This window comes from Physeter macrocephalus, chromosome 1, assembly GCF_002837175.3.
Source record: "Physeter macrocephalus isolate SW-GA chromosome 1, ASM283717v5, whole genome shotgun sequence".
Lineage (NCBI taxonomy): Eukaryota > Metazoa > Chordata > Mammalia > Artiodactyla > Physeteridae > Physeter > Physeter macrocephalus.
In genome coordinates this window covers 93,708,248-93,733,130 of record NC_041214.2, presented here as the reverse complement: position 1 = coordinate 93,733,130, position 24,883 = coordinate 93,708,248, and the positions used below count along the sequence as shown (strand labels likewise).

The following is a 24,883-nucleotide window of genomic DNA, read 5'->3' as shown; positions in this document are numbered from 1 at the left end:
TTTTCATCATCAACTCTCTAAATATACCCCAAGGTTCTCCCTCAGCTCTTCTCTTTCTCAATTTTCCTTTCTGAAAACCTCATCAGCTCTCATGGTTCAGGATTATCCCTATACAGATAATTCCAACTCAGAATTCTCTCTTGAGCTGCAACACATCAAATGCCTTCTAGACATTGGATAGCTCACAGATCCCTCCCTTCATCATGTCCAGAGCTAAATTTATCATTTCCTTCTCTTTCACCTGTAATATATATCTCCCTTCTTAAGGAACAGTACATTTGTCCATTGCCCAGGCTACCCATTCAATCATTAACACTCAGTATAATTTTCTATTCTTCACAAGCACCTCACTTTCTCGCTTGAACACTTATATTCTATATCAGAGCTATCCCACAGAACTTTCTGTGATGATGGAAATGTCAAATATAGTAACCACCAGCAACATGTGACTACTGGGCACTCGAAATGTGGTTAGTTCAACCAATCAACTAAATTTTTAATTTTAGTTCATTTAAATTAAATTTAAATCTCCATATGAGTCTAGTCATTACTGTATTTAACAGCATTAGAATACGTTTTTCTTAATACCATGTAACAAAAGGCAGTACAGAATAGTGATCAAAAGCACAGGCTTTTGAACCAGACTGTCTGGGTTTGAATTCCACCTCTATCACTTATTAGCATTGTGACCGTGGACAAGTCAGTTAATACTTCTGTGCCTCAACTACTTCATGTGTCAGATAGGGAAGCTAACAGTACCTACCTCAAAGGGTTGTGGGCATTAAGCCTTGTGGATTAGTATGTAAAATAGGTGCCTAGCCAAAGTAAGCACTAAAAAATGTTAGCCATCATTTATTAGTACCATTATTTTAAAGATCATTTATATAAAGACCTTGTCCCACCTACCAGTTCCCACCTCATATTTTTAGTGGTAAGAAGACTGCCCTTAAAAAAATTTTTTTTCTCCCCAGTGCTTGTATATTGTTATGCTGCCCAAGAGGAACTCAATAGATATTGATTGTGTGCAATGTGGAAATTAGAGTTAAAAATCCCATTAAAGTGAACTAGAAATGACAAATCAATTTCCTTATTTATAATTTGTGAAAAGATTAAATTCTGTAAGTTTTGTTTTCATAATTAAGCATAGCCATGCATTTATATTGGTCCCATTAGACTTGGCGCAACAAAATTAGAACACAGCAATGAATGAAGAATACCACAAAATAAAACTTTTCTCCCTTTTCCCTTCAGTTCAGTTATGAACACCTCTGCACTGCATACTAAATCCAAAATGTTAATAATTACTGAGTACATACTTTAAGCTTATTAGCTGCACCCAGTACTTGAAATTAAACAATTACATTATCACCTTTACCATCTCTATTTTTAGTTGGCTCTTAACAGATGTGAAATGAGCTAAACGGGGCAAATGTTTTTAAGAGTTCTGAAGAGTGTGTTATTTATGGATCTACACTGATTCTGGAGATCCCCTGTCAGGTTTCAGTGACACAGAAGTTGTAATTGCAATATAAAAGCTGCTACAGAAGAAAGTGTTCTTTCAAGTTATTTAGGTAAAGGCTTTATCATATTTAATCATCCTTGCTAGAGGGAAAAACTGTTCACATTATTACAACAACAGTCAAAATAATTTACATGTCTATCAGAACTTTCCTTAAGATTATCGTTTAAAAATGCCTTTTACTTATGTTGTCACTCAAGAAATGCATTTTTCTCAAAGAAGACAGATCCACCAGCCCAATTCAATGAAGAGTAATAAAAGCAAGATCACTTTCAGCCCTACATGCCCAACTCTTCCACGGTAATGCAATTCAGGCCAGTGTGGCTTTAAAGAAGTCAGTAACACACTAATTACAGTAAAATCCGTCACATTATTACATGACACATGTCTTCTACTGTAGCCTTTATTCCAGTCTCCCTTTGGGCAGTTTTACGTCCTCCCCACTGTTCCCTGGAACTATGGAGGGAGTTCAAAAGTCGGCAGTCTTTCATAAGGTAACTCAAGGGAACTTCAATTTCACTTTCTCCAAAAGCAGGGGTTTCCAAAGGAAATCGCTACTGTTACTTCTAAAACTTGGTCAGGGTCTTGGGAACTAACTAAACTCATATTGATCTGCTCTCTGGGACACACGTAGAAGCACTCCTTACAGATACACCCCGAGTCTCCACCTTCATATACAGGAGGCTGCTAAGACAAAGTTTCTTTTGGAAATTTTGCTACCAGCTACACTCAAGACCTGTTATCCTCAGTTACCATATACTTTGGGTCCTTAATTGGTTTCTCATATTCTGATTCCCAAACTGCTTTCTGCTTTCTCTACCCATTATTCAATCCCAATTGTTTCCTTCTTCCAAATCTTTCCACTTCTCTCCTAGAAACTTACTCCATGATTATTTAAAATTCCATTATATTCTTATCCTCAACCTCATTGTATTAACTGATGCCAGCCTCTACCCTGAAGACAAAACTTCTCCAGCTGCCCTCTCAGATGGATGCTGTTCACTCTTCCACATTCAAATTACCCTGGAGTTGAAAAATAGGAAATACCTTGCATGAGGCTTTGGACTATCTAGCTATACTCCCTTCACTCCCTCTTCCCTTACTGTGAATACCTTTTACTCCCTGTCAGCATCTGATTCATAGCCTTGCCTCTCTAAGTCCTGTCATTAACCACTTCCAAATCCACTTGGAAAACTGATTCCACATCCTACCCAGTGTTCCTCAAAACACTGTTCACCTGCACCAGAATTGTCTCAGGTGCTTTTTAAAATGTAGATTCCTGGGCATCATGTAAAACTCTGAATCAGAATATCTGGGGGCCTTTGTTGTAAAGCAGAAACTAACACACCATTGTAAAGCAATTATACACCAATAAAGATGTTAAAAAAAAAAAAAGAATATCTGGGGGCAAGGTCCAAGAATCAAATTAAAAAACTAAGACGTCAGACTGGTTATCAAAGCAAAATTTAACTATATCTTATTTACAAGAAATACATTGTAAATACAAGGGTACAGGAAACATAAAAGTTAAGAGATGGAAGTAAGATACACCACAAAACATTAACTAAAAATAAGTTGGTTTATACAATATAATACTATTAACTATAGTCACCATGTTGTACATTATATCCCCAGAACTTATTTGTCTTATAACTGGAAGTTTGTACCTTTGACCACTTTCACCCATATTACCCCTCTCCCCCTTCTACCCCCACTTCTGGCAACCACCAATTTCTTCTCTGTTCCCATGAGTTTGGTTATTTCAGATTCCACATCTAAGTGTGCTAATACAGTAATTGTCTTTCTCTCTCTGACTTATTTTACTTAGCATAATGCCCTCAAGGTCCATCCATGTTGTTTCAAATGGCAGAATTTCCTTCTTTTTTATGGCTGAATAATATTCCACTGTATATATAACACATTTTCTTTATCCATTCATTCATTAATGAACACAATCTTAAAAATTCTCATGACAAGAAAAAAAATGGTAACTATGTGAGGTTATGCATGTTACCTAAACTTATTGTGGTAATCATTTCTCAGTATATACATATATCAAATCATTTTGTTGTACACCTTAAACTAATATAGTTATATGTCAATTATATCTCAATAAAACTGGGGAAAAAAGTGGATTTAGCTGTTTTATTACCAGACAAAATAGACTTCAAAGTACAATGTATTACTGGATATACTGAGGACATATCATGATGATAAAATGTTAAATCCTTCTGGAAGTTTAAACAATCTTAAATTAGAACACACCTAGTAAAACAACCTCAAAATATATAAACAAAAATGGGCAGAATTAAAATGAGAAATAGACAAATCCACACTTATAGTTGGAGATTATAATACTCATTCCTTAGCAACTGATGAAACAAGCAACAAAGAAAATCAATCGAGATAAAGAAGATTTGAAAAAAAAGACTAACAAACTTGACCTAATTGATATATTTAGAACAATGCACTCAACAGTTACAAAATATGCATTCTTTTCAAGTGCACATGAAATATTTACCAAAATTGGCATTAAGCAAATCTCATCAAATTTCAAAGAATGAAATCATACAGCACATGTTCTACGCACAATGAAAGTAAGCTAGAAATCAATAATTAAAAGATAATAAACATTCTCAAAGTTTGGAAATTAAGCGGCACATTTCTAAACCACCCATGAGTCAAAGAAGAAATCATAATGGAAATTAGACAGTATTTTGAACTGAATGATAATGAACAAAATTTCAGAGAGGCAGCTAAAGCTGTGCCTAGATAGAAATTTAAAGCCTTAGAGCTTTCTAAAGGGAAGCCTGAAAAAAACCAATGAAACAACTACCCAGTGCAAGAAGTTAGAAAAAAAAACAGCTAATTAAACCCAAAGAAAGTATAGACATAATAGAGAAAAAAACAGAAATTAATAAAATAGAAAACAGACATATAATAGATAAAATCAACAAAGCCCCAAACTGGTCCTAGATAGACCTCTAGCAAGACTGACCAAGAAAATAAGAGAAAAGCCACAAATTACCCATATCAGAAATGAAAAAAGGAATATTAGTGCAGATCCTACAGATATTGAAAGACAATAGAGGATATAAAAACAAATTTTTTGACAATTTACATGAAACAGACAAATTATTTCAAAAACATAAGTTATCAAAATTGAGATAGAAGAAATAGTTTCATATTTTCTTTAATGTTATTTTAAAACTCCCACAAAGAAAACTTTAGGTCCAGAGGTTTTTAACTGTGAATTCTTGCAAATACCTAAGGAAGAAATAAAACCAATCTTACATAAACTCTTCCGGAGAAAAGATACAGAGGTAAAACTTCCCAACTCATTTTACGAGGCTAGCATAATCCTGATACTAAAACCCCACAAGGAGATTATAAGAAAGGAAAATGATAGGCCAACATTCCTCATGAATTTAGATGCAAATATTTGAAAAAAAAAGTATTAGTAAATTGAATCTAGTGATATTTGAAAAGAATACAACAAGACCAAGTTGGATTTACTCCAAGAATGCAAAGTTGGTTTAACATTTAAAAATCAATCAAAATAATTTACCACAGTTACAAAATAAAGCAGGGAAATTATGATTATCATGCAAAAGCACCTGATAAAATCCAATACCGGTTCGTGGTTCAAACTCTCATCGAAATAGAAAGAGAAGGTAACTTTTATCTGATAAAGCATATCTACCAAAAGTCCTATAGCAAAACCCATATTTAATGGTATTACATTAAAAATTTCCTGAGATTGGGAATGAGACAAGGATGCCTGTTAGCACCACTTCTATTTAACACTGTACTGGGGATTTAGCCAATTCAATAAGAAAAGGGGAAAAAAACCCAAATAAGACAAAAGGTAAATTACATGAGCAGACTGGGCTCTGGGTAGATAAGAGGGGCAGGAAAATGAATTTAAGTTCAATTTCAACTTCAAATTGTAAAGCACTAGACCTTAACCTCACACCTTTTAAGCTGCTCTGATCCTCCCTACAAACCTGTAGGCTAGATAAAGCAGGTATTATTTACCTCTAATTTGCAAATGACATACTAAGGCTCAGAGAAGTAAACTGATTAGTCTAAGTCTCTCTTTAAGAAGCAAAAGCAATACGGGGACTGACCCAGGAAGTGGGAGTTCAAATCGAAGTTTCTTTTCAATATGTTACGCTTTCTCACAGAAAGGGAGCTAGAAAAGTCCAAAGGGAAATTTTGTCCAGAGCTTATTATCGGGTCTCCCAAACTTAAATAAAGTTGCCACTGAATTCATTATCTAGAATTTCTTTTTCTTCCATAGCTAAGAATTTGGGAACATAGTAGGCTCAAATGATATAGACAGGTCTCTGACTTCAAACTCATAGAAATGCCATAAAAATATTTTTTAAAAATAAAAAGTACATGCTTGAGAAAAACAAAAAAAAGGAAATTTCCCAGATGCTAGAAATGAAGGAAAAACTTAGAGTATGAAGTGGGAGCTGACCCAGATTCAGATATAGCTTCAGGGGTTGGTCCCCAAAGTTTTAGTGCCCAGCCAAGAATCGGGATCTGTTTTCCAGCTTTTAAGGCGAGAGTATATGTGGGTGAGGGACAAAGAACAGATTCCCTTCTTGAAATGTGGACCCTTGATGAGCAGCCCAGTCAGTGAAAGAGAGTAGGAAAAACTCTGTCCACTGGCTCAGGAAGCAGGAAAAACTTTGTCAGGGACCTTGTAGAAAGTAGATGAAAGATCCACGAAAAATGGAAACCACAATCAGATGCTGGGGGGAATTTACATTATCAAGATTGCATGGAAATTCCAAGCTGAGAAATTACAAGGATCACTGAAATCTCTAGGGCTCCGGCAGCAACAGAAATGAAAGGCACTGTACTCTCACAACACAGCATACAAGACTTCAAAAGGGAAGAGGAGAAAAAAAATCCTGTTGAAGATGTGGTCATCTTCAAGAATTACAAACCATACAAGAGGTAAATTTCCATGAGGTAGAGTCTGCATATATAGCAAGTAGGAGATCTGTCACCCACCCAGGAAAAAAATAGAATGAACCAAAAGAAACCATAAAATATTATGTTGAATATGATTAAAATAAAAAGTAAAATATAATGAAAGATCAGAATATTTTGAAAAATTTTGACATTTGAAAAAGAACCGAAAGGAACATCTGGAAATTAAAAGTTACAGTTACTGAAATAAAAAACTCAGTGGGTTTATTAAAAAACAGATTAGACATAGTTGAAGAGATTCTTAGTTAACTGGAAGGCATATATGAGTACTCATCCAGAATGTACCACGGAGAAACAAACAATAGAAAACATGAAAGTGCAATTAAAAGATGTGGAGGACAAAAATCCAATAGCAGTTCAAAAGAAGAAGATAGAAGGAACGAGGTAAGGCAAACAGATAATGGCTAAAAATTTTGAAAAATGAAGATATATACTAGGCATACAACTTCTGACTAGGATGACTAAAAACTAATCCACCCCTAGATGTAGGTTAGCAAAACTACAGAACAGCAAAGATTAGTAAAAAAAATTTTTTTTCTAAAGCAACTAGAGAAAAGAAATTACCTTTAAAAGGAATAACACTTAGGCTGACAGAGGATTTCTAATCAGTGGCAATATACATCGCAGACTGTGGAACAACAGGTTCAAGGAACTGAAGGAAAATAACTGTCAATCTAGCTAACTGCTATTCCCTCCTTATTTATTTTTTAACTCAATGGAGAGAGGTATGCCAGTACAAGAGAGGCCTGGACAGGAATAGCTGGAATTAGCAAGACCAAAATATCTGGGAAGATAGTTAATTCAGCAGAAACTGCACTTGGGTTTCCTAAATGTAAGGTAGAACAGATGACCTAGACATAAGGCTCCAGAAGCTTTTGCCTTTACACTATATTTCTAGCCAAAAGTTGCCTGTCTTACTGGGAAAGGCTCGAGCAGAATGATTTATGGAGCATGTTAAGTGAACTCTAGTTATACAGCATAGTAATTAAAAGTGAAGTCTCTGGAATCAGACTAATTAGGATCAAATCCTGACTCTGCTTCTTATGAACTGAATGAATTTGATCAAATTACTTTACTTCTCTATGCCTTAATTTTTGTAGCTATATCTTACAGTTTAAAAAAGAATAAATAGGGCGTCCCTGGTGGCGCAGTGGTTGGGAGTCTGCCTGCTGATGCGGGGGACGTGGGTTCGTGCCCCGGTCCGGGGGGGGTCCCGCGTGCCGCGGAGTGGCTGGGCCCGTGGGCCGTGGCCGCTGAGCCTGTGCGTCGGGAGCCTGTGCTCCGCAACGGGAGAGGCCACGGTGGTGAGAGGTCCGCGTACCACAAAAAAAAAAGACTAAATAAGCAAAGACATGTAAAACATTGGGCATAGTATCTAGCACAAAGTAGGTGCTTAATAAAACCCAGCTATTATTATTACTTAGTCTTGACTACAGGGCTGTAATTGGATCATGAATTTGAAGGAGTTACCTTTAATATGACACTGAAAAACTAAAATATAAGAAGCACATACCCTGACATCTACTGAGCAGCCCACAGTCCATGACGGATTTCCCAGCACTTGATTTTGGCACAGGAGATGAACTAGGGAAGATTTCCCAACACCTGTAAAAGATACAAGAACTCAAGTCATTTAAAAGACATGCTGAAATATATTACGGCAAAAGTAAGACTGAGAATAAGCAGTAATAATGATATGTAAAGCATGGTTGTTTAAAGGGTGTTCATACCATACCAACGATTTAATAAGCTTCATTGATAAAGAGAAGATGGTTAAGGACACTGGTTCTCTCAAATTTAGCATCAGAATCCTCTGGAGGATTTGTTAAAACATAGAATGCTGGGTCCTGTCCCCAGAGTTTCCAATTTGACAGGTCTGTCATGGAACCCAAAGATTTTGCACTTCTAACATATTCCCAGGTGATGTTGATGGTACGGACCCAGGGAACTCACTTTGAGAACTACTAGTCCAGGGCAATTTCAAATAAACTAATCCCTTTCCTTTGGAATGATTTCATCTATTCAGCCTATTTTAGAATTGTAGAATCTTAACATATCTTAGAGGTAATCTCCTCTATCCTGACCACCAATGCAGAGGTTCCTTCCACAGACCCTGTTAGACAGTCTTTCCGATTATGCTTGAACACTATCAGTGACAGGGATTCACCATTTCACAATTCCATATTTAGATATTCCAGTTCTCCCATACAGTGATTTTTAGAAAGCAGTCAACCACTTGGCCCAGACTTATCTTTTGGAAAAGGAGAACAACTCTTCTTCTTCTTCTACATCATGGCCCTTTAACTTCATAGACAGCACTTGTCTTTTCTTTTTATTGAAGTATAGTTGACATACAATATTATGTTAGTTTCAGGTGTACAACCCTTAAATACATTACAAAATGATCACCACAATAAGTCTGGTAATCATCTGTCCCCATGCAAAGCTATTACAGTACCATTGGTGATATTCCCTATGCTGTACAATACATCCCTGTGACTTATTTAAAATTGGAAGTTTGTACCTCAATTCCCTGCACCTATTTCACCCCTCTCCCCACCTCTCCTTTCTAGCAACCACCAGTTTGTTCTCTGTATGAGTCTGTTTCATTTTACTGTTTGTTCATTTTTTTTTTTAGATTCTACATGAGATCATACAGTATTTGTCTTTCTGACTTATTTCATTTAGCATAACACCTTCTAAATCCATTCATGTTGTCGCAAATGGCAAGATTTCATTCTTTCTATGGCTAATAGTCCACTTGTACGTGTATATACACACATTTTCTTTATCCATTCATCTATTGATGGACACTGAGGTTGCTTTCATATCTTGGCTACTATAAATAATGCTGCAATGAACATAGGGGTGCATACATCTTTTCGAATTAGTCTTTTTGTTTTCTTCAGGTAAACACCCAGAAGTGGAACTGCTGGATCATATGGTAATTCTATTTTTAATTTTTTGAGAAGCTTCCATATTGTTTTCCACAGTGGCTGCACCAATTTACAATTCCACTGACAGTACATGAGGGTTCCCTTTTCTCCACATCTTTGACAACGCTTGTTATTTGTTGTCTTTTTGATGACAGTTATTCTGACAGGTGTGAAATGATATCTCATTGTGGTTTTGATGTGCATTTCCCTGATGATTAGAGATGCTGACCATCTTTTCATGTGTATGTCTTCTTTGGAAAAATGTCTATTAAGGTATTCTGCCTATTTTTTAATTGGATTGTTTTTTGATATTGAGTTGTATGAGTTCTTTATATATTTTGGATAGCCCCTTATCAGATATGTTGCTTGCAAATATCTTCTCCCATTCAGTAGGACAGCACTTTCTTTTCTTATAGATCTCCTGGGTTTAGGATAATCTAATTACTAATGCTAGGGCTAGTATTCTGAGATCTGTAGGAAGAGGAAAGGGAATGAGCTAACCCTGTACATTTATGTGTAGAGTTACTCATTCAATTAACAAATCTTGGGATGCCATTATAACAAGCATTGCTGGTGAATCTTTATGCGTCACTAGTTGTTATCAAAAATTTAGCCTACCTCTTTGTGTGCATTACTGTGCATGGACCTATCACTTTTTAATATAAAGTTTTATTTACAGTCTATCTAGAAAGTACAGAAAAAAGAAGAAAATAAATCACCCAAAGAGCACTACTGTCAATAATGCAGATTTAATTTCATAAGCAGAGTTTTTCTATAAGCAGGTTGTTATTGTGAATATATACACAGTGTACTTAAAAACAATGAAACATAAGCCTTTGCTTACACAGGTGGTTTTGTCTGAAATATCCTACCCATCCTCTCCTTCCATTTCCCCTCTCCCATTGGCCTGGTGAATTAATCTTTCAAGACTCAGCATCATCCTAGATATAAAGTCTTTTCTTACTCCATACAGGTAGAACTAAGCACATCACCCACCATCCTCTGCATCTCCACTGTACACTGTACATTTTTCTATAGAGCACTTAAAATACACTATTACACTTGTTTATAGATTTTATTCACTCTGCTTGATTTTAAGTTCTTTGAGGCCTGGGACTGGGTTTTACTCATTTTTTATTTCCAGTACTCAGGGAGGGCCTTAATTAGTACTTATTTAGTGTCTAAAAATTTCCATGTTATTACAGAATCTTCATAAATATTTTTAATGTCTCCATAGTAGTTCAGAGAGTAGACATGATTTATTTAACCATTTTCTCATTATTAGATATTAGGGTGCTTTGAACTTTTCACTATGCTAAGAAAAGATTTCTGTTTACACTTTAGTTTAAAATTAAAATCATTTTATTAGTATACCTTCCCAGAAGTGAAATTAATATGTAACTGAAATCAACATTGAAAGTTTTTTTTTTTTTTTTTTTTTTTGCTGTACGCGGGCCTCTCACTGTTGTGGCCTCTCCCGTTGCGGAGCACAGGCTCCGGACGCGCAGGCTCAGCGGCCATGGCTCACGGACCTAGCTGCTCCGCGGCAGGTGGCTTCTTCCCGGACCGGGGCACGAACCCATATCCCCTGAATCGGCAAGCGGACTCTCAACCACTGCGCCCCCAGGGAAGCCCGAAAGTTCTTGATATACACTGACAATGTTTATCTGGTTACTCTGCCACCTGCCATACACACAAGCCTGCAGGTCTTGTTGCACCTCAACAGTATGTAGTTGCTTTTTCATCTTTGTTAGCTTATAAGAGAAAAAAAAGTGACATCTTGCTTTAGTCTGCATTTCTTTACCTTCTGGTAAAGATACACATTATGTTCATCTTTGCTAACCAGTTGTTTTTCCTCTCTTATGAATTATCTATTGATGTGCTCCACCCATTTATCTACTAGGTTTTACTGTTATCAATTTACATGACCTCTTCATATACTAGCTGCTCATGTAATTGAACCAAACATTTTCCCAGATTTCCCTTTCATTCATTTTATTTTTTTACATACAGGCACATAAGATTTTTGACTACTCAAAGTGAGCTTTGTATTTTATTTACTGCATTGCATCTGATATCTATGGCCTTTAGGGCATATTGCTGATTTTTGTGTTTGCATGTAGGTTTGCTTATGTTGGAGGAATATAACTAGGCATTTAGTTATCAGCTTGATACAAGTCTTGAAATTCTAGCTAAGCTTAACTGTGTCAGAGTAAACATCTCTATGCAATAATATTGTATAGCTCTCCATGAATTAACTGCATTGGGTGATAAGAGTTAGCTAACACGGGATGAACTTTAAACAGTAAGAACAACAGAAGTGCCAAGAATAGTGGTTAACTTTAAGAATTTTGGGAGATTCTGATTCTATGTTTTCATCATTAGAACTAACTTAGATCAAAAGAGTGCACTTGATTTGCTGGGGAAAAAAAGTTCAATATAATTAAATAAATGCCAGCTCCAAACAGAGCTGGTAATGTGTTAAGCTCATCCCTTACATATGAAGGAACAAAGAGAAAAGAGTATGTGCATGTTAGAGAGACTTTCAGAATTCCTTACTAAATTATCAAATATCTCTATGGGATACAAACAGATTTCTAAATCCCTAGTCATTCCTTTACATATTTGTGAAATCCTCAAAATTTCACAGGGGAAATGAGCCTTTATTCAAAAGTAAACTTTGAAGTTTAAATACAAAGGCAGATGAAATGTAAAAAGTATATTCTAACTTGTCAGACAGCAAATCATTGTTAAAAGGGAACTGATAAAAAGACAATAACTGACTTTGCACATATAGCCTAACATCAGTGAATGTGTGACAAGATCAATCACTTTCCTGGTGGGCATGGCTGTGTCTTCTGTTTTACAACTAAACTATAATAATAATTTTAAAAAGCTTACTAACTGCCTGATCACTTTTTCACATTTAATACAGCAGCCAATTCAACCCTGTTGTGTAATGCATGGATTGCACAGTTATATCCCCAGCACCTAATTCAGCATTTGCCATGTATTATAATAGGGAAATATTTTTTGGGGGGAAAAAAATAAATCGACTAGTTTGAACAACAGATGCATAGAATGCAATAGAAAGGTAATTATAAATGAGAGAGAGCACCCACTTCACATATCATGAAGAACTGTGTTAGCCCTGTATTCTTCTAAATCCTACTTGGTGATACTCTTACGAAGCCCATTTAGACCATCGTTGCTTTCTTTATCTGTAAAACTGAGTGCTTTTATTAAATTAACTTCAGCACCACTTCATGCTAAAGAACTAAAGTTGACATAAATTGGATTATGTTCATAGAATTTCATAATGCAACTTTCTGAAGGGAATATTAAATAATGCTCTCTGTAAAATATTTTGCAATGCAAATAATCTTCAGGCAATGTGAAAATGTTCTCAACCTCCTCCCCCCACCGATTTTATTCAGTTTGGTAAGGCTAGTTTTCAAGCTCTTTGGGGTATGTCCTCTCTACCTCCAAGCATCTGACACAACGTTTTTGCTCAAGCAGACATCCAAAGGTCAACTCCAGAAAAGCACATCTATGAAATGCAAGGTTAACATTTATTCCAAGTTCTTAAGAAGCTTAGGAGTGGAGGGTATGAGAAACAGGATAGTGAAGGGGAGATAGAAACACAGACTTCAACTCCTGTTCTCAAGTGTCCAAGGTAAGAATTTTAACACTAGGATTAAACTGGGCTTAGCATTAAGTCCTAGCTGCTTCATAAAATGGCCCTTATCTTATTTTTTCTATTTCTTCCAGCCTAGCACATAACAGTTTTTCAATTAAGATTAAAGAGAACAAAGAAAAAAGCGCAGTTGAGAGTAAAACAGGTCTACCACCTGATACTTCACGAAATAATATGGGCTAGTGTTCTAAGTATGTGGACTCCCGGCTCAAACTAGTTTTGTCATTTACATCTCTTTTTTTGTAAAAGAGATTTGTCATTTGTGAAATGGGACAATAGGACTGATCTCAGGATTAAAAGAGTTAATATATGCAAAGCACTTGGAACAGTCATTCTTCTTAGTGCACATTTGATTTCTTTAATTAACAAAATCTATTAAAGGCAAAGTCCAAACTTCTGTCTCAGCACGGCGCCCAGTACAACACTCAACCTCCGCAGATCTTTTAAAACAAAGGATCACTAGGCTTCGGTCGCCCTGGAAACCGACGTAGAAACCAGCGAAATCAGAGAAAGGCCCCGGCTCCGCGCCCCCCACCCGTGCGATGCCGCCGCTCCGTTAAATTGAGCAAAGTCCTCTGGGAAGTGTAGTCTTTAGGCCTTGAGAGGGAATTCAGCCACGGGCCGGAGTCAGTTAGTCGGTGGGTGTGTGAAGGGAGAGTGAAAGGGGAGGATTTTCGGATAAATCAAAAGTGTCGGGAGCCCCAGAGGTGGGTTAAGCGGCTCACCTGAGTCTCCCAACACCAGCACCTTCACCCGATCCAGGGACGCCATCTTGCCACTGCCTTCCTGAGGTTAACGCCTATTCCGGGATTATAGGCCAATCAGAGCTGGGATTGGAAGGCGGAGTCTTCAATGTCATTGGCCAATAGGAGCGTGACTGTCTTGATTGAAGGCCTCACTGTGCTGATTGGCCCGCCTGGTTAAAAGTAGCGGGTGGTTTCTAAAGCTGGTCGCAGGAATAGGGCGTTCTCCTTGTCGCAGAAGTGGCGTGGCTCGTTTAAACCAGTAGTTGAGGCGCTGAGGGAAGCTGTAGTGGGAGTGTTCGAGGATTCGCTTTGGTAAACCTTGTTCCCTGTTCCTTGTTCTCGGTTCCCTGGCCCGGCGCCGCCTTTCAAGGTGTCTTCTCCTTTTCGCTCCTTTCTCCATAGCTAGCCTCCTCCCCCTTAGCTGCTCTCTTGACTCGGTTCTCTTCTTGGTTTCCAAAGAACTATTGACCCGGAGCGGCCCATGTGCGACCTCGGGTAGGACGGGCTTGGCTGCGCCGAGTGTGTCCTCTGGACTCAGCTGGCAGAGTCCGAGGGGAAATAAGGTGTCGGGGTGTCACAGTGGGGAGGAGGTGAACATTACCGGGCTCGTGGAGGCCAGCTTGTTCGGAGGTTTCGCGGTGATATGCCACTGTATGTATGAAGGCGTGGAGAGTACCGTGAAATATGGTAACCGAGAAAGCCAGTTGGTTGTGTAGAATCCAAGTTCTTCTGGAACTGGAATAGAAGTATACTGAAATAATCTGACAGGACTCCCCACATCCACTCCTTCCTTCTTTTCTTTTACACGCTGCAGTCAGCATAATCCTTTACAATCACGAATTTGATGCTTTCACCTCCTTAAAACCATTTGAAGTTTAAGAAGAGGGTTTCCAATACCCTTTTTCTACTCTGGAAGCTGCAGTGGAGGAAGTGAATTGGGGGGAAGCTGGCAGGGTGGGCATGTTTGAAGAAAAGGTGCTTTACGAGACCTATTGAAAGTTTTATGGAAGTACTAGACCAGCTGTGCTGCACGTTGGAAAGTCAGTGGTGAACAAGATTAATCTCCTGGTCTCCGAGGTAGACATGGAGAACGTATAAGTCTATTTACTGCAGCGAAAAGGGGAAAGAACTATGGGAACATGTGAAGTGGGGGGGATCATTCTGAGCTACTAAGGGGAATCTGAGAAGGTGTCTCTGAGGAAATGTCATTTGAGATGTGAAGGATGATTAGGAGAAGGGACTTTGGACTTAGCTATGGGAGCAGGCAAAACAGCATGTGCAAAGGCCTGGAAGTAGGGAACACATGTGTGTGGCTCACAGAATTGAGAGAATGCCAGTGTGGCCGGAGATGAAGCTGAGGAGGGTAGACCAAGCACAGAGAGTGCATTCATTTCAACTTTGCTCCTCCACCTCTGTTGCCCGGTGTTTGTATGATTAGAATACATAGGGTTCAAAAGCAAAACCAATTTGCCTTTGGGGGTCTGGGCTGGGTAGGGTGGTAGGTGAGGCTGGCAGGTGACTGATGGATTCTGAGGCTAAAAAGAAGAAACAAGGCCTGGCCCCCAGAGGTTACACACTGAAAAGTCTCCAGAGGCCAGCCAAGCTCCTTGCCTGTTTAAAAATGTCAGCTGCTCTTTAGCTAATTGTTTCCATGTGGGAACATGGTCTCATTTTTTTTCCGCAGATATTTGTAGTTCTCAAGAGGGCCTGAAAAATTGAAACTGATGTGAAATCTCATGATTTTTAATGTTGACCACAAATTCAGAAAATTTTCAAAGCATTCTTTGAGTCAAACGATGTGGCAAAGACTACCAGTTTGACACCTCTCATCTCAGTACTATGAAATCCAGAGATTGAGGAAATTCAGCATAATTGGGGGAGTAGAGGCAGTGAAGGAGAGAACACAATGTTCAGGAAGGAGGATTTTAGGGTGTAGAGATTTTGAGCAAGGTGGCACAGCATGACTTCTTTGCTGAGTTCCAATTTCATTTGTTCAGCCATCTCCTGAACATCTTCACAGTAATATTCTGTGGTATTTCCTCAAAGACAAGTAACTAAAACTGAATGAATGCCTCATTTCTTCCAAACCTGTTCCTCTTTAGGTGTTAACCTGTTTCTCATAGTAGTACTTTTCTAGTTACACTGGTTTAAAACAAATAGCTATATGTTATTGTTTAATAGGTATAATGTTGCAGTTTTACAAGGTGAAAAGAGTTGTGGAAGTGGTTCGTGGTGATAGTTGGTTAACATTATGAATGTATTTAACATTACTGAACTGTCTGCTTAAAAATACTTAATCGGTAAATTTTATGTATATTTTATCACAATAAAAAAAATTGGGAAAAAAAACCCCAAATAGATATTTAAAATTTTCCTACTCTGTAACTCCATTTCCAATGTATTATTGGGTCCTTTTGATTTTGTTTCTCTAATAAGTTTCATTCATCCTGTCCTCTTGTAATTTTTTCTTGTCTTTCGTAGTTTAGGTTTGATTATTATTGCTCTTAATGCTTCCACAGTGCCTCCATTTTCACTTCAGCCATTTGTCAAATTGTTGTAAGAGTCACTTTTCTAAGTAGGGAGTCTTGTTATGTATGCCAGTACTTAATGGAACTCTTATGATGCCAGCCTTGAAAGTCAAACACTTTACATGAATTATCTCATTTAATCTCATACATCAACTCTATGAGGAAGGCACTGTTAATCGAAGCTGAAACTAAGAATTTTCCAGGGTCACAGGCTAAGCAATGGCGGAACTGGGATTCAAAACCTAAAACTATAGGACCACAGAGTCCTCATGTCACTCCCTTTCTCAAATCTTTAGGGCCCCCTAGGGTGTTTCAGGCAAAGATAACAGGCTGAATGATGTGGCCCAGGGCCCTCCCCATGCAAGATGTGCTTTGGCCAGGTATGTAATAGGTTACCCAATTTGTTGGTAACAGTGGTCAGGGACTTATTCTGTATATTAGAGTCACCTAAGGAGCTTTAAAAATTAGTTAGATGCCTACTCTGGCCTGCCCAGACCAGCTGAAACAGAATCTCTGGGAATGGGGCCCAGGGTGGGTATTTTTAAATGCTCCCCAGATGATTCTGCTTTACAGCCAGGGTTGAGAACCATTGGCCTGGAAAATGGAGTATATGGGGTGGAGGGTCAGGGAGGGGAGTACAATAGTAGGAAATAATACTGGAAAAGTAGGTTATTTTGACATTTGTCTTCCATCCTTTGGTCTGTTTCCGAAGCCACATATTGTGTTCTGCCAACTGTTGACCATGTAAAACAAAACAAAACAAAAACCCAGAAACTAAGTTCAATTCAATGTATAGGCCAAATTGGAAAGAATAAAATGCATATGGCAGTGTGTTATGCTACTACTTTGGTGTTGAACCCAGGCACTTGCTTGGCATCCTTAAGCCTTGGGATGACAGGAAGGCTCTAGGACTACAGGTTTGGATCTAGGTGCTACTTTGTTATCTCTTATATATAGTCATGCCAGAGTATTTACAATGCAAAATATAACTGACTTTCCTTTTATTTTTCCTTTATTAAAGGTAGGGTATTATATCTACCCTCCCCCCACCACATGTGTATTCATTGGTTATTTAGGAATATCTTTTTAGAGTAACACGGTGGATATAAAACTGTTTCTTATAAAATAGGGTGATAGGGTTGATAACTACTGATTTTAAATAAAAGATTCAATAGAAACTAGTATTAATAACAATATGATTCCCTATGGAAATAATTCAATAGGATGTCCATTAAAAATTTCCTTATAGTGTAGGGAAATTTCATTTGATATAGTCTGTGTGATATAGTCTGTGTGCCTGGCCATTTTTAGTTTGAGATGTATTAAATTGATATAGATGGTGTCTTTATTAACAGGTGCTTCCTAAGCACATTACATTCTCATTTATTCATCACAACCACCTCATTGAAGTAGTTGATATTATCCTTATTTCTCAGAGAATGAAGTGTGGCTTGAAGTTGTTAAGGGATTTGCTCAGGATCACACAGCCACTAAAACAAGGCTCTCTGACTCTAATTCCAAATCCCAGGCTTTTTAACAACCACATGAAAGTCTAGCCCATGCCAGTTTGGGCATTTAGAAGACAGCTTTCTGGGTACAGTTAGCTTCTACTTGTTCTGCAGGGGATCCAGTATTTAAGGATATCTTGGTGTTTGTTGTTACTGTTTTTTAGAACCGTATAGCATTTGCTTATTTGGTCGTTTAACTTTTCAAGGTTGGTAAAGCTGTCTGGGTATAATTGTTAACTTCTTTCAGATTTATAACAGTAATTTTGCCAAACATCCCAGCTGGTGATTACTTAGGCATTTATTGGTTTGTTGTGATTTTATTGTGAGAGCATGACTATGTAAAACATCCTAGAATCTATCTTGGTAGAAAATTTTTACTCAAGAAAAGAAATAAAGGCACTTAAAAGAATATGCTAACTGCTAAGTTTCTCAGGGTTTTTTTCCCAGCATTCCCAAAGATCTGTAGCATTAAGAATAATGAGACTTCGTTTAGATTTTTGTGTTTCTCTTTCTGAAATAAAGTGAGCTTGATATAGTATATCATTGCTATAAGTAATGTTAATTTTTGGAATTAAACACACAGTAGGTCGTGAAAGTAACCATTTAAGAAATATGTCAAGCTTTTAAGGTGTAATGTTTTGTGTACTCTAGAGGAAAGTCTTGTTCTCTGTTAAATTCTTAGGCATTATAAGTCTTTTAAAAACAATGTTGTAAGTACCTTTGTGGCACTCCAAGAATAGCGATTACCAGCTACCTAATGGGTTGATTATTCTAGATTTAAAATGATTACTTTGTCCTTATGCCTAGCTAATTTTCTCTTTTTTTTCTGAATTCAGTACATTTAAAGTTGAAGTTTACTGGTAAAGATGGCAGATCCAGATGTCCTCACCGAGGTTCCTGCAGCATTGAAGCGGTTGGCCAAGTATGTGATCCGGGGGTTTTATGGCATTGAGCATGCTTTGGCCTTGGACATCTTGATCCGAAACCCCTGTGTTAAAGAGGAGGACATGCTGGAGCTGCTCAAGTTTGATCGGAAGCAACTTCGATCAGTCTTGAATAATTTAAAAGGAGACAAATTCATCAAGTGCAGAATGAGGGTAGAGACTGCTGCAGATGGGAAAACCACTCGCCACAACTACTACTTTATCAATTATCGTACTCTTGTTAATGTGGTAAAATATAAATTGGACCACATGAGAAGGAGGATTGAAACTGATGAGAGAGATTCCACCAACCGGGCTTCCTTCAAATGTCCCGTCTGTAGTAGTACTTTTACAGATTTAGAAGCTAATCAGCTCTTTGATCCCATGACAGGTGAGATTGTTCCAGTTTATGAATCTTTCTTTTAAGTAACTTTTTAAAGTATGTAACCTTTTTCTTAAGTTGATTCATCTAGTTTTTAAACTGATCATATATATTATTATAAAAGTGGATATATTGGTGTAAGTAAGCGTACAGTCATTCTTAGTCTTAATGTCCTGTTTGACTGTCATACTACTTTTAGAAGCTGTTGCAAAGGCTTTCTTCTTTACAAGGGAGTACTCATCCATGGACTGTTCTTTTACCCATGGCCCTCTACCTCTGTTTCTACCCCCATCCCTTATTTACAACTGCAGCCTAATCTAAAGGGTTGACTTTCTCTATCACTTTGAGGCTGTTCTGACTTTACTAAGTTTACTTTTGAACTCTTCATTCAACAAATATTTGAGTACCTACTTGTGCCAGTCGCTGCCAGACACTTATAATAAATATGTATTATTAGAACTTAAATACTTTGTTAGTGGAAGTGCAGAGTGCTATCAGGAGGACATAACTAGGGCATCTAATGTGGATTTGGGGAGGCCTCTCAAAGAAGTTTAAACAGCGGGGACCTAAAAGATAAGTAAAAGTTAGCTAGATGAAATAAGAGGGGCACTCTTTGCAAGTTAACAATAGATATTTAGTTTCTTAGCTATTCATTAATGGAAGCGAATCGTCAACAGGAGTTATAAATTGCTTCATTTAATTAAATACTTTAGTTTTAAGGATTTTTCTAATCAACACAGAATCTACAAAGCATGTTTTTTCTAAAAATACATGTCTAACATTAACATGGGACACTTTAAAGTGCTAGGTGGTATAGTTATGTTGTTATTTGTAAACTGGAAAAGAGACTATAGTTTTACTAATTACTCAAATGGATCAATTTTGTGTTAAAAATTTATAAAAACCTATAGAAAGAATCACAGCTGTTAAGTTAGGTTGTCCCTTTGTTATGGCTGAATTCAGGAGTATAGGTTACTTTTTAGTCCATAGATCTGACTTTAAAATAACTATCTGAAAAATATAATTTAAGCTTTTATACATGAAATGTTTTATTGTAAAAAAAATTACAGGTTTGTGTACATGTTTAATTTTGTATATGTTATATATTGTACATTTTAAAGAATTTAAAAAAATTTTAATGGGAAATAATGCCAGTATCAATTAAGATTATTCAGAAAAAGAGCAGTGATGGCCTATGACTTTTTTTTTTCCCTTATTTACTGTGAAGCAGTCATCTTGGATGAAAAGTTATTTAAAGAATTCACATTTGTCTTAAATGTTTAATTTGTCTGAACCTAACTATTTACCTTGAAAGGGCTTAACTAGGAGAGGTCTTGGTTATGAGAAAATCTTAGCCATCCTGAGTATAAGAATTGCTTGAGTGTACTATAGAGGAGGGTTGTAAACTATATGTGGAGCTCTTTCAAAATAGACTAGAAAAGTCTCGTGATTTTTGCTATTCACTCTAACAGATTTCTTAAAGGAGCTCTGGGTTCTGGTTTTTGATTTTCTGCAGATGTTGGTGTTACAGTGGTCGTCTTCGTCACTCTTGACTGCAGTGAAGGTGTTACCCAGTCCCTCAGAGAGGGTAATCGAAAGGAATACACTTCTACTACATTTATGCATCACTTGATTCTTATTTAATTTCATGAAAGTTTCTAAAAGGAAGTTATGCCACTACTTATATATCAGTATTTAGGAGTTTGATTCATGATGCTCTTCGAATTTTACCTAGGGTTTGTGTCTGAATGAAATTAATTGTAATCAACAGGTGCCTTGTGGAAGAGATGGCCTGACCAAATATAGTCAAGATTATTTGTGTGAGGGAATTGAAATAGGGTAGGGAGCATGAAAACATATTATGAAAGAGAGCTAAAACTGAAACAGTTGTTTTGTGGCCAGTCTGAACAGCGACTGTATTCTTAATATGAGGGTTACGGTCAACATGATGGTGGAAAGAAGGGGTTCAGGAGAGCAAGAATAAGTCACTTTACATTGGTATCACTCATGGGAGGATACCCTGATCAACCAGCACTAATAGTCAACTTAATTGGCAGTTATGTCTCAGTGAAGCCTGAGATAACCATGATTGAAAATTCTTAATTATTGGGAACCCTCTTTATGAGAATATACTTGCCTTTTGATTATAATTTGGTTTTTCATTTGGACTTTCCTTTACAGAGAGAATATGATGATTGGGTGATATTAGACCCCCCCAACCTCCTTGTCAGTCTGGTTTTGTTTTGTTTTTCCACTATTAGTACCTTGACAACCCTCCCTTGTTCTCCTGTACATTCCCTTTAGAAATCTTGGTCTTTTTCCCTCTGTTCCCCTCCTGTTTTGCTCAGTATTCATTTCTCTCCCCATCATTTTGAAGAAGACGAGAAATAAACATTTGGTATGTGTATCAGAGGAGGAGGAGGTAAGTTTTTCTGCTGTAATATTTATTCTCTGTTTAAATTAATAGTTAAACAGTTTTCATTCGAAGCCAGTGCTGTACAAAGCTGTTCTATTTCTTGGTTGCTATTGGAGATTGATGGTGTTTCTGACCAGTGATCGAGGTATCTAATGGGCTTCTATCTCCATTTCAATGTCAACAGTTCTTAGATTTATAAACTATGGTTTATATTAGCAATTGGGGGTATTCAGGAATTAGATTTGAAGCCTTCTAGGCTTTACTTCTTCTCTGATAAAAAGTTCTTAACTCAAGTATATGGGCAACTCTGCCACTGGACAGAGAGTAGTGACTCGTAGATGAGTATCCAGGAATTCTGGGCTCAGGAAATTGGGTCCAGCAAGAATTGTTTTACTGGCATTAATTCACACATAAGCCAGCAATTTTCTTACTTCGGTTTATAGCTTTTCCCTCCCCAGCCTCTCTTTTTCCTGAAAATTGTAGATTCTTTCCATACTTTCCATTTAGATTTTGCCTTTGGTGTTCTGGGGTTGAACTCTCCCAATACTTGCTGCTTGATATGTATAGCTAATTTTATTTTATTTTTAACATCTTTATTGGAGTATAATTGCTTTACAATGGTGTGTTAGTTTCTGCTTTATAACAAAAGTGAATCAGCTATACATATACATATATCCCCAAATCTCCTCCCTCTTGTGTCTCCCTCCCACCCTCCCTATCCCACCCCTCTAGGTGGTCACAAAGCACTGAGCTGATCTCCCTGTGCTATGCGGCTGCTTCCCACTAGCTATCTGTTTTACATTTGGTAGTGTATATATGTCCATGCCACTCTCTCACTTCGTCCCAGTTTACCCTTCCCCCTCCCCGTGTCCTCAAGTCCATTCTCTACGTCTGTGTCTTTATTCCTGTCTTACCCCTAGGTTCTTCAAAACCTTTTTTTTTTTTTAAGATTCCATATATATGTGTTAGCATACGGTATTTGTTTTTCTCTTTCTAACTTACTTCACTCTTTATGACAGTCTCTAGGTCCATACACCTGCTAATTTTATTAAAATGGAATAGCCTAGCTTTTGCCCACTAGTCCCTGGTTTCAGAAACTTAATCAGGTAAAATCAACTGTTTTATTTTCTGAAATATGGGGTTCTTATGTAATCAGAACAAAGGTAGCATGGCATGAAATCCATCAGTCAGCAAAATAGCATCTTGTGGTTCATAAATGCATGTTTTAGATTTAGCAAGGCTCTGACCGTGTGAAGAGACTTAGCATTTCTACTTTAGCAGTCTCAACCACAGTGATTTCATTAATGACACTTCTAAGTTAAATTCAGCAACATGCTTCCCCAAAAGGGAGGGCGAGATTGTATTTTCTTTTTAGGTGTTAAAATTAGATGATATGGAAATAGCTTTATATTTTCCAATATTAATTTAAAAATTATGCAGCCATGGTGCCAGAAAAAATTTTGAAGAGAAAAAATTACGACAAAACCACTACCCTTTTATGTGTTATTTATAATTACAGTCATAGTCAAGAATAGTTTGTGATCTCTTGTTCCCTTAATGTACCAACTCTCCTGTTTCTATCTAGTGTTCTAAATATGTTTTTAGGTGTGATTTTCTCCCCTGTTTTCCTTTCCACCCCTTTGGGGCACTTTGATTGTATTTTTTTTTCTTTTGCTGGTATAAATATGATACTTTGAATATTTTTGTATATATAGCATTTTATTCTTGTTTTTTAAAGTTTGTCCTTAAGGATTCTCAGCAGTGGGAATATTAGGTGAAAAAATAGTTTTATAGCTTCTGTAAAGGCACATAGGCAATGTAGTTTTATTGTGGGTTGGGTAAAATTGTTAGGTGTTTTAATTAGAAATAGTTTGGGAGCCCCTGTTACTGAATTCACCTAGAGACCAGGGGATCCCATTTTATATAAACTTTGAAGTAAGTTAAATTTTAAAAAAGGAATCTTATAAATGTTTGTTTAATACAATCTTATAAATAGGAGCTAAGAAATTATCTAGTTCAACTCATCAAATGTGTGTGGGTACACACACACATGTCTGTTATACTCTAGGTTTTGGAGCATCTCACAAAGTAATAAATATATGTAGGGCCATATAGGTTTCCAGAATGTTTTAAATGAGTACTGGGGAAGATACGATGGCTTTCGTGGAGATTCAGCTTTGGTGTGGCTCCGTGGAAAAGACTTAGAGTCAGGTAAATTTTAGGATTAGTGTAAAAGAAGTCTTTAAAAACTGACTCTAAAATGTGTCCAATAAATAACTCTTAAAAATAGCCAACAGTGGAAACAGACCTCTTCTAGTGGTTAGTTCTGAGTCACTCAATATTCAAGTAAAGTCCTTATCTACTTGGGATATTCATTTCTAAGTTTGGCAGTAAATCACGAGTCCCTCTTTTCCTTGTGACTGCAGGAATGCTTTTTGATTTAGACAGATCAGTTTCCTGATCCCCACATCATTGAAATTCCTCTTCAGTTCCTTTAACCTAACATTTTAAAACTGTTAGGGTCCTGTATTCATGAGCCTCTTAAAGACTTGTTTCCTTCGTGCTCACCTTCATAGAGCAGGCTTTTTCCTGTTTTCATCTCTCTCTACATAAGGCAAGAAGATGTCTTATAAGCAGTGTTTCCAATTCCTGAAATGCTAAAAACACAGACAAACAAGCATAAAAAGAAATCTTTCTAGGAGTACTTTGCTCAGTTGCTGGTTTGGAATCTTTGCCCAGGATGGGTTCATTAGAAACTTATACTGGAAAGCTCAGAGGTGTGCATTTTGGGGAGGCTGATGATGGGACAGAAGGAAGGTGATTACTAGAATAAGTTAAAAAAAAATACAAACTATTTATAGAAAAATAGTAAGGAACAGGTGTCTTCTCTCTGCTACACTTCACTTTGCACCAAAAGCTTTAGGGCTGATTTTTTTTTTTTTTTTTTTTTTTTTTTTTACTATAATGTAACTTTTTTTTTTTTTAACATCTTTATTGGAGTATAACTGTTTTACAATAGTGTGTTAGTTTCTCCTTTACAACAAAGTGAATCAGTTATACATATACATATGTTCCCATATCTCTTCCCTCTTGCATCTCCCTCCCTCCCACCCTCCCTATCCCACCCCTCTCATGGTCACAAAGCACAGAGGTGATCTCCCTGTGCTATGCGGCAGCTTCCCACTAGCTATCTAATTTACATTTGGTAGTGCATATATGTC

The 24,883-nt window shown here is 37.1% G+C and overlaps 2 protein-coding genes across 5 annotated transcripts in view; one reads left to right on the top strand and one right to left on the bottom strand.

The window, feature by feature from the left end:
- Positions 1 to 13,940, bottom strand: part of RABL3 (RAB, member of RAS oncogene family like 3) — a 38,761-nt gene extending 24,821 nt beyond the window's left edge. The window contains exons 1-2 of the mRNA XM_007104843.3: positions 13,885 to 13,940; positions 8,040 to 8,131 (exon numbers count right to left, since the gene is read on the bottom strand). Of these exons, the coding sequence (XP_007104905.1) occupies positions 8,040 to 8,131; positions 13,885 to 13,930 (138 nt within the window). The 5' untranslated portion in view covers positions 13,931 to 13,940. The remainder of the gene's footprint in view (positions 1 to 8,039; positions 8,132 to 13,884) is intronic.
- Positions 13,941 to 14,043: 103 nt separating this feature from the next.
- The window catches only part of GTF2E1 (general transcription factor IIE subunit 1), a 42,543-nt gene continuing 31,703 nt past the window's right edge, over positions 14,044 to 24,883 (top strand). The window contains exons 1-3 of one of the 4 annotated variants that reach the window (XM_055085060.1): positions 14,044 to 14,217; positions 18,778 to 19,255; positions 20,763 to 20,834. In XM_055085060.1, coding sequence (XP_054941035.1) covers positions 18,808 to 19,255; positions 20,763 to 20,834 — 520 coding nt within the window. In that variant the 5' untranslated portion in view covers positions 14,044 to 14,217; positions 18,778 to 18,807. Of the gene's footprint in view, positions 14,276 to 14,309; positions 14,401 to 18,777; positions 19,256 to 20,762; positions 20,835 to 24,883 lie in introns of those variants that run through there. The other 3 variants (XM_055085062.1, XM_055085068.1, XM_024120441.3) reach the window with 3 other exon arrangements.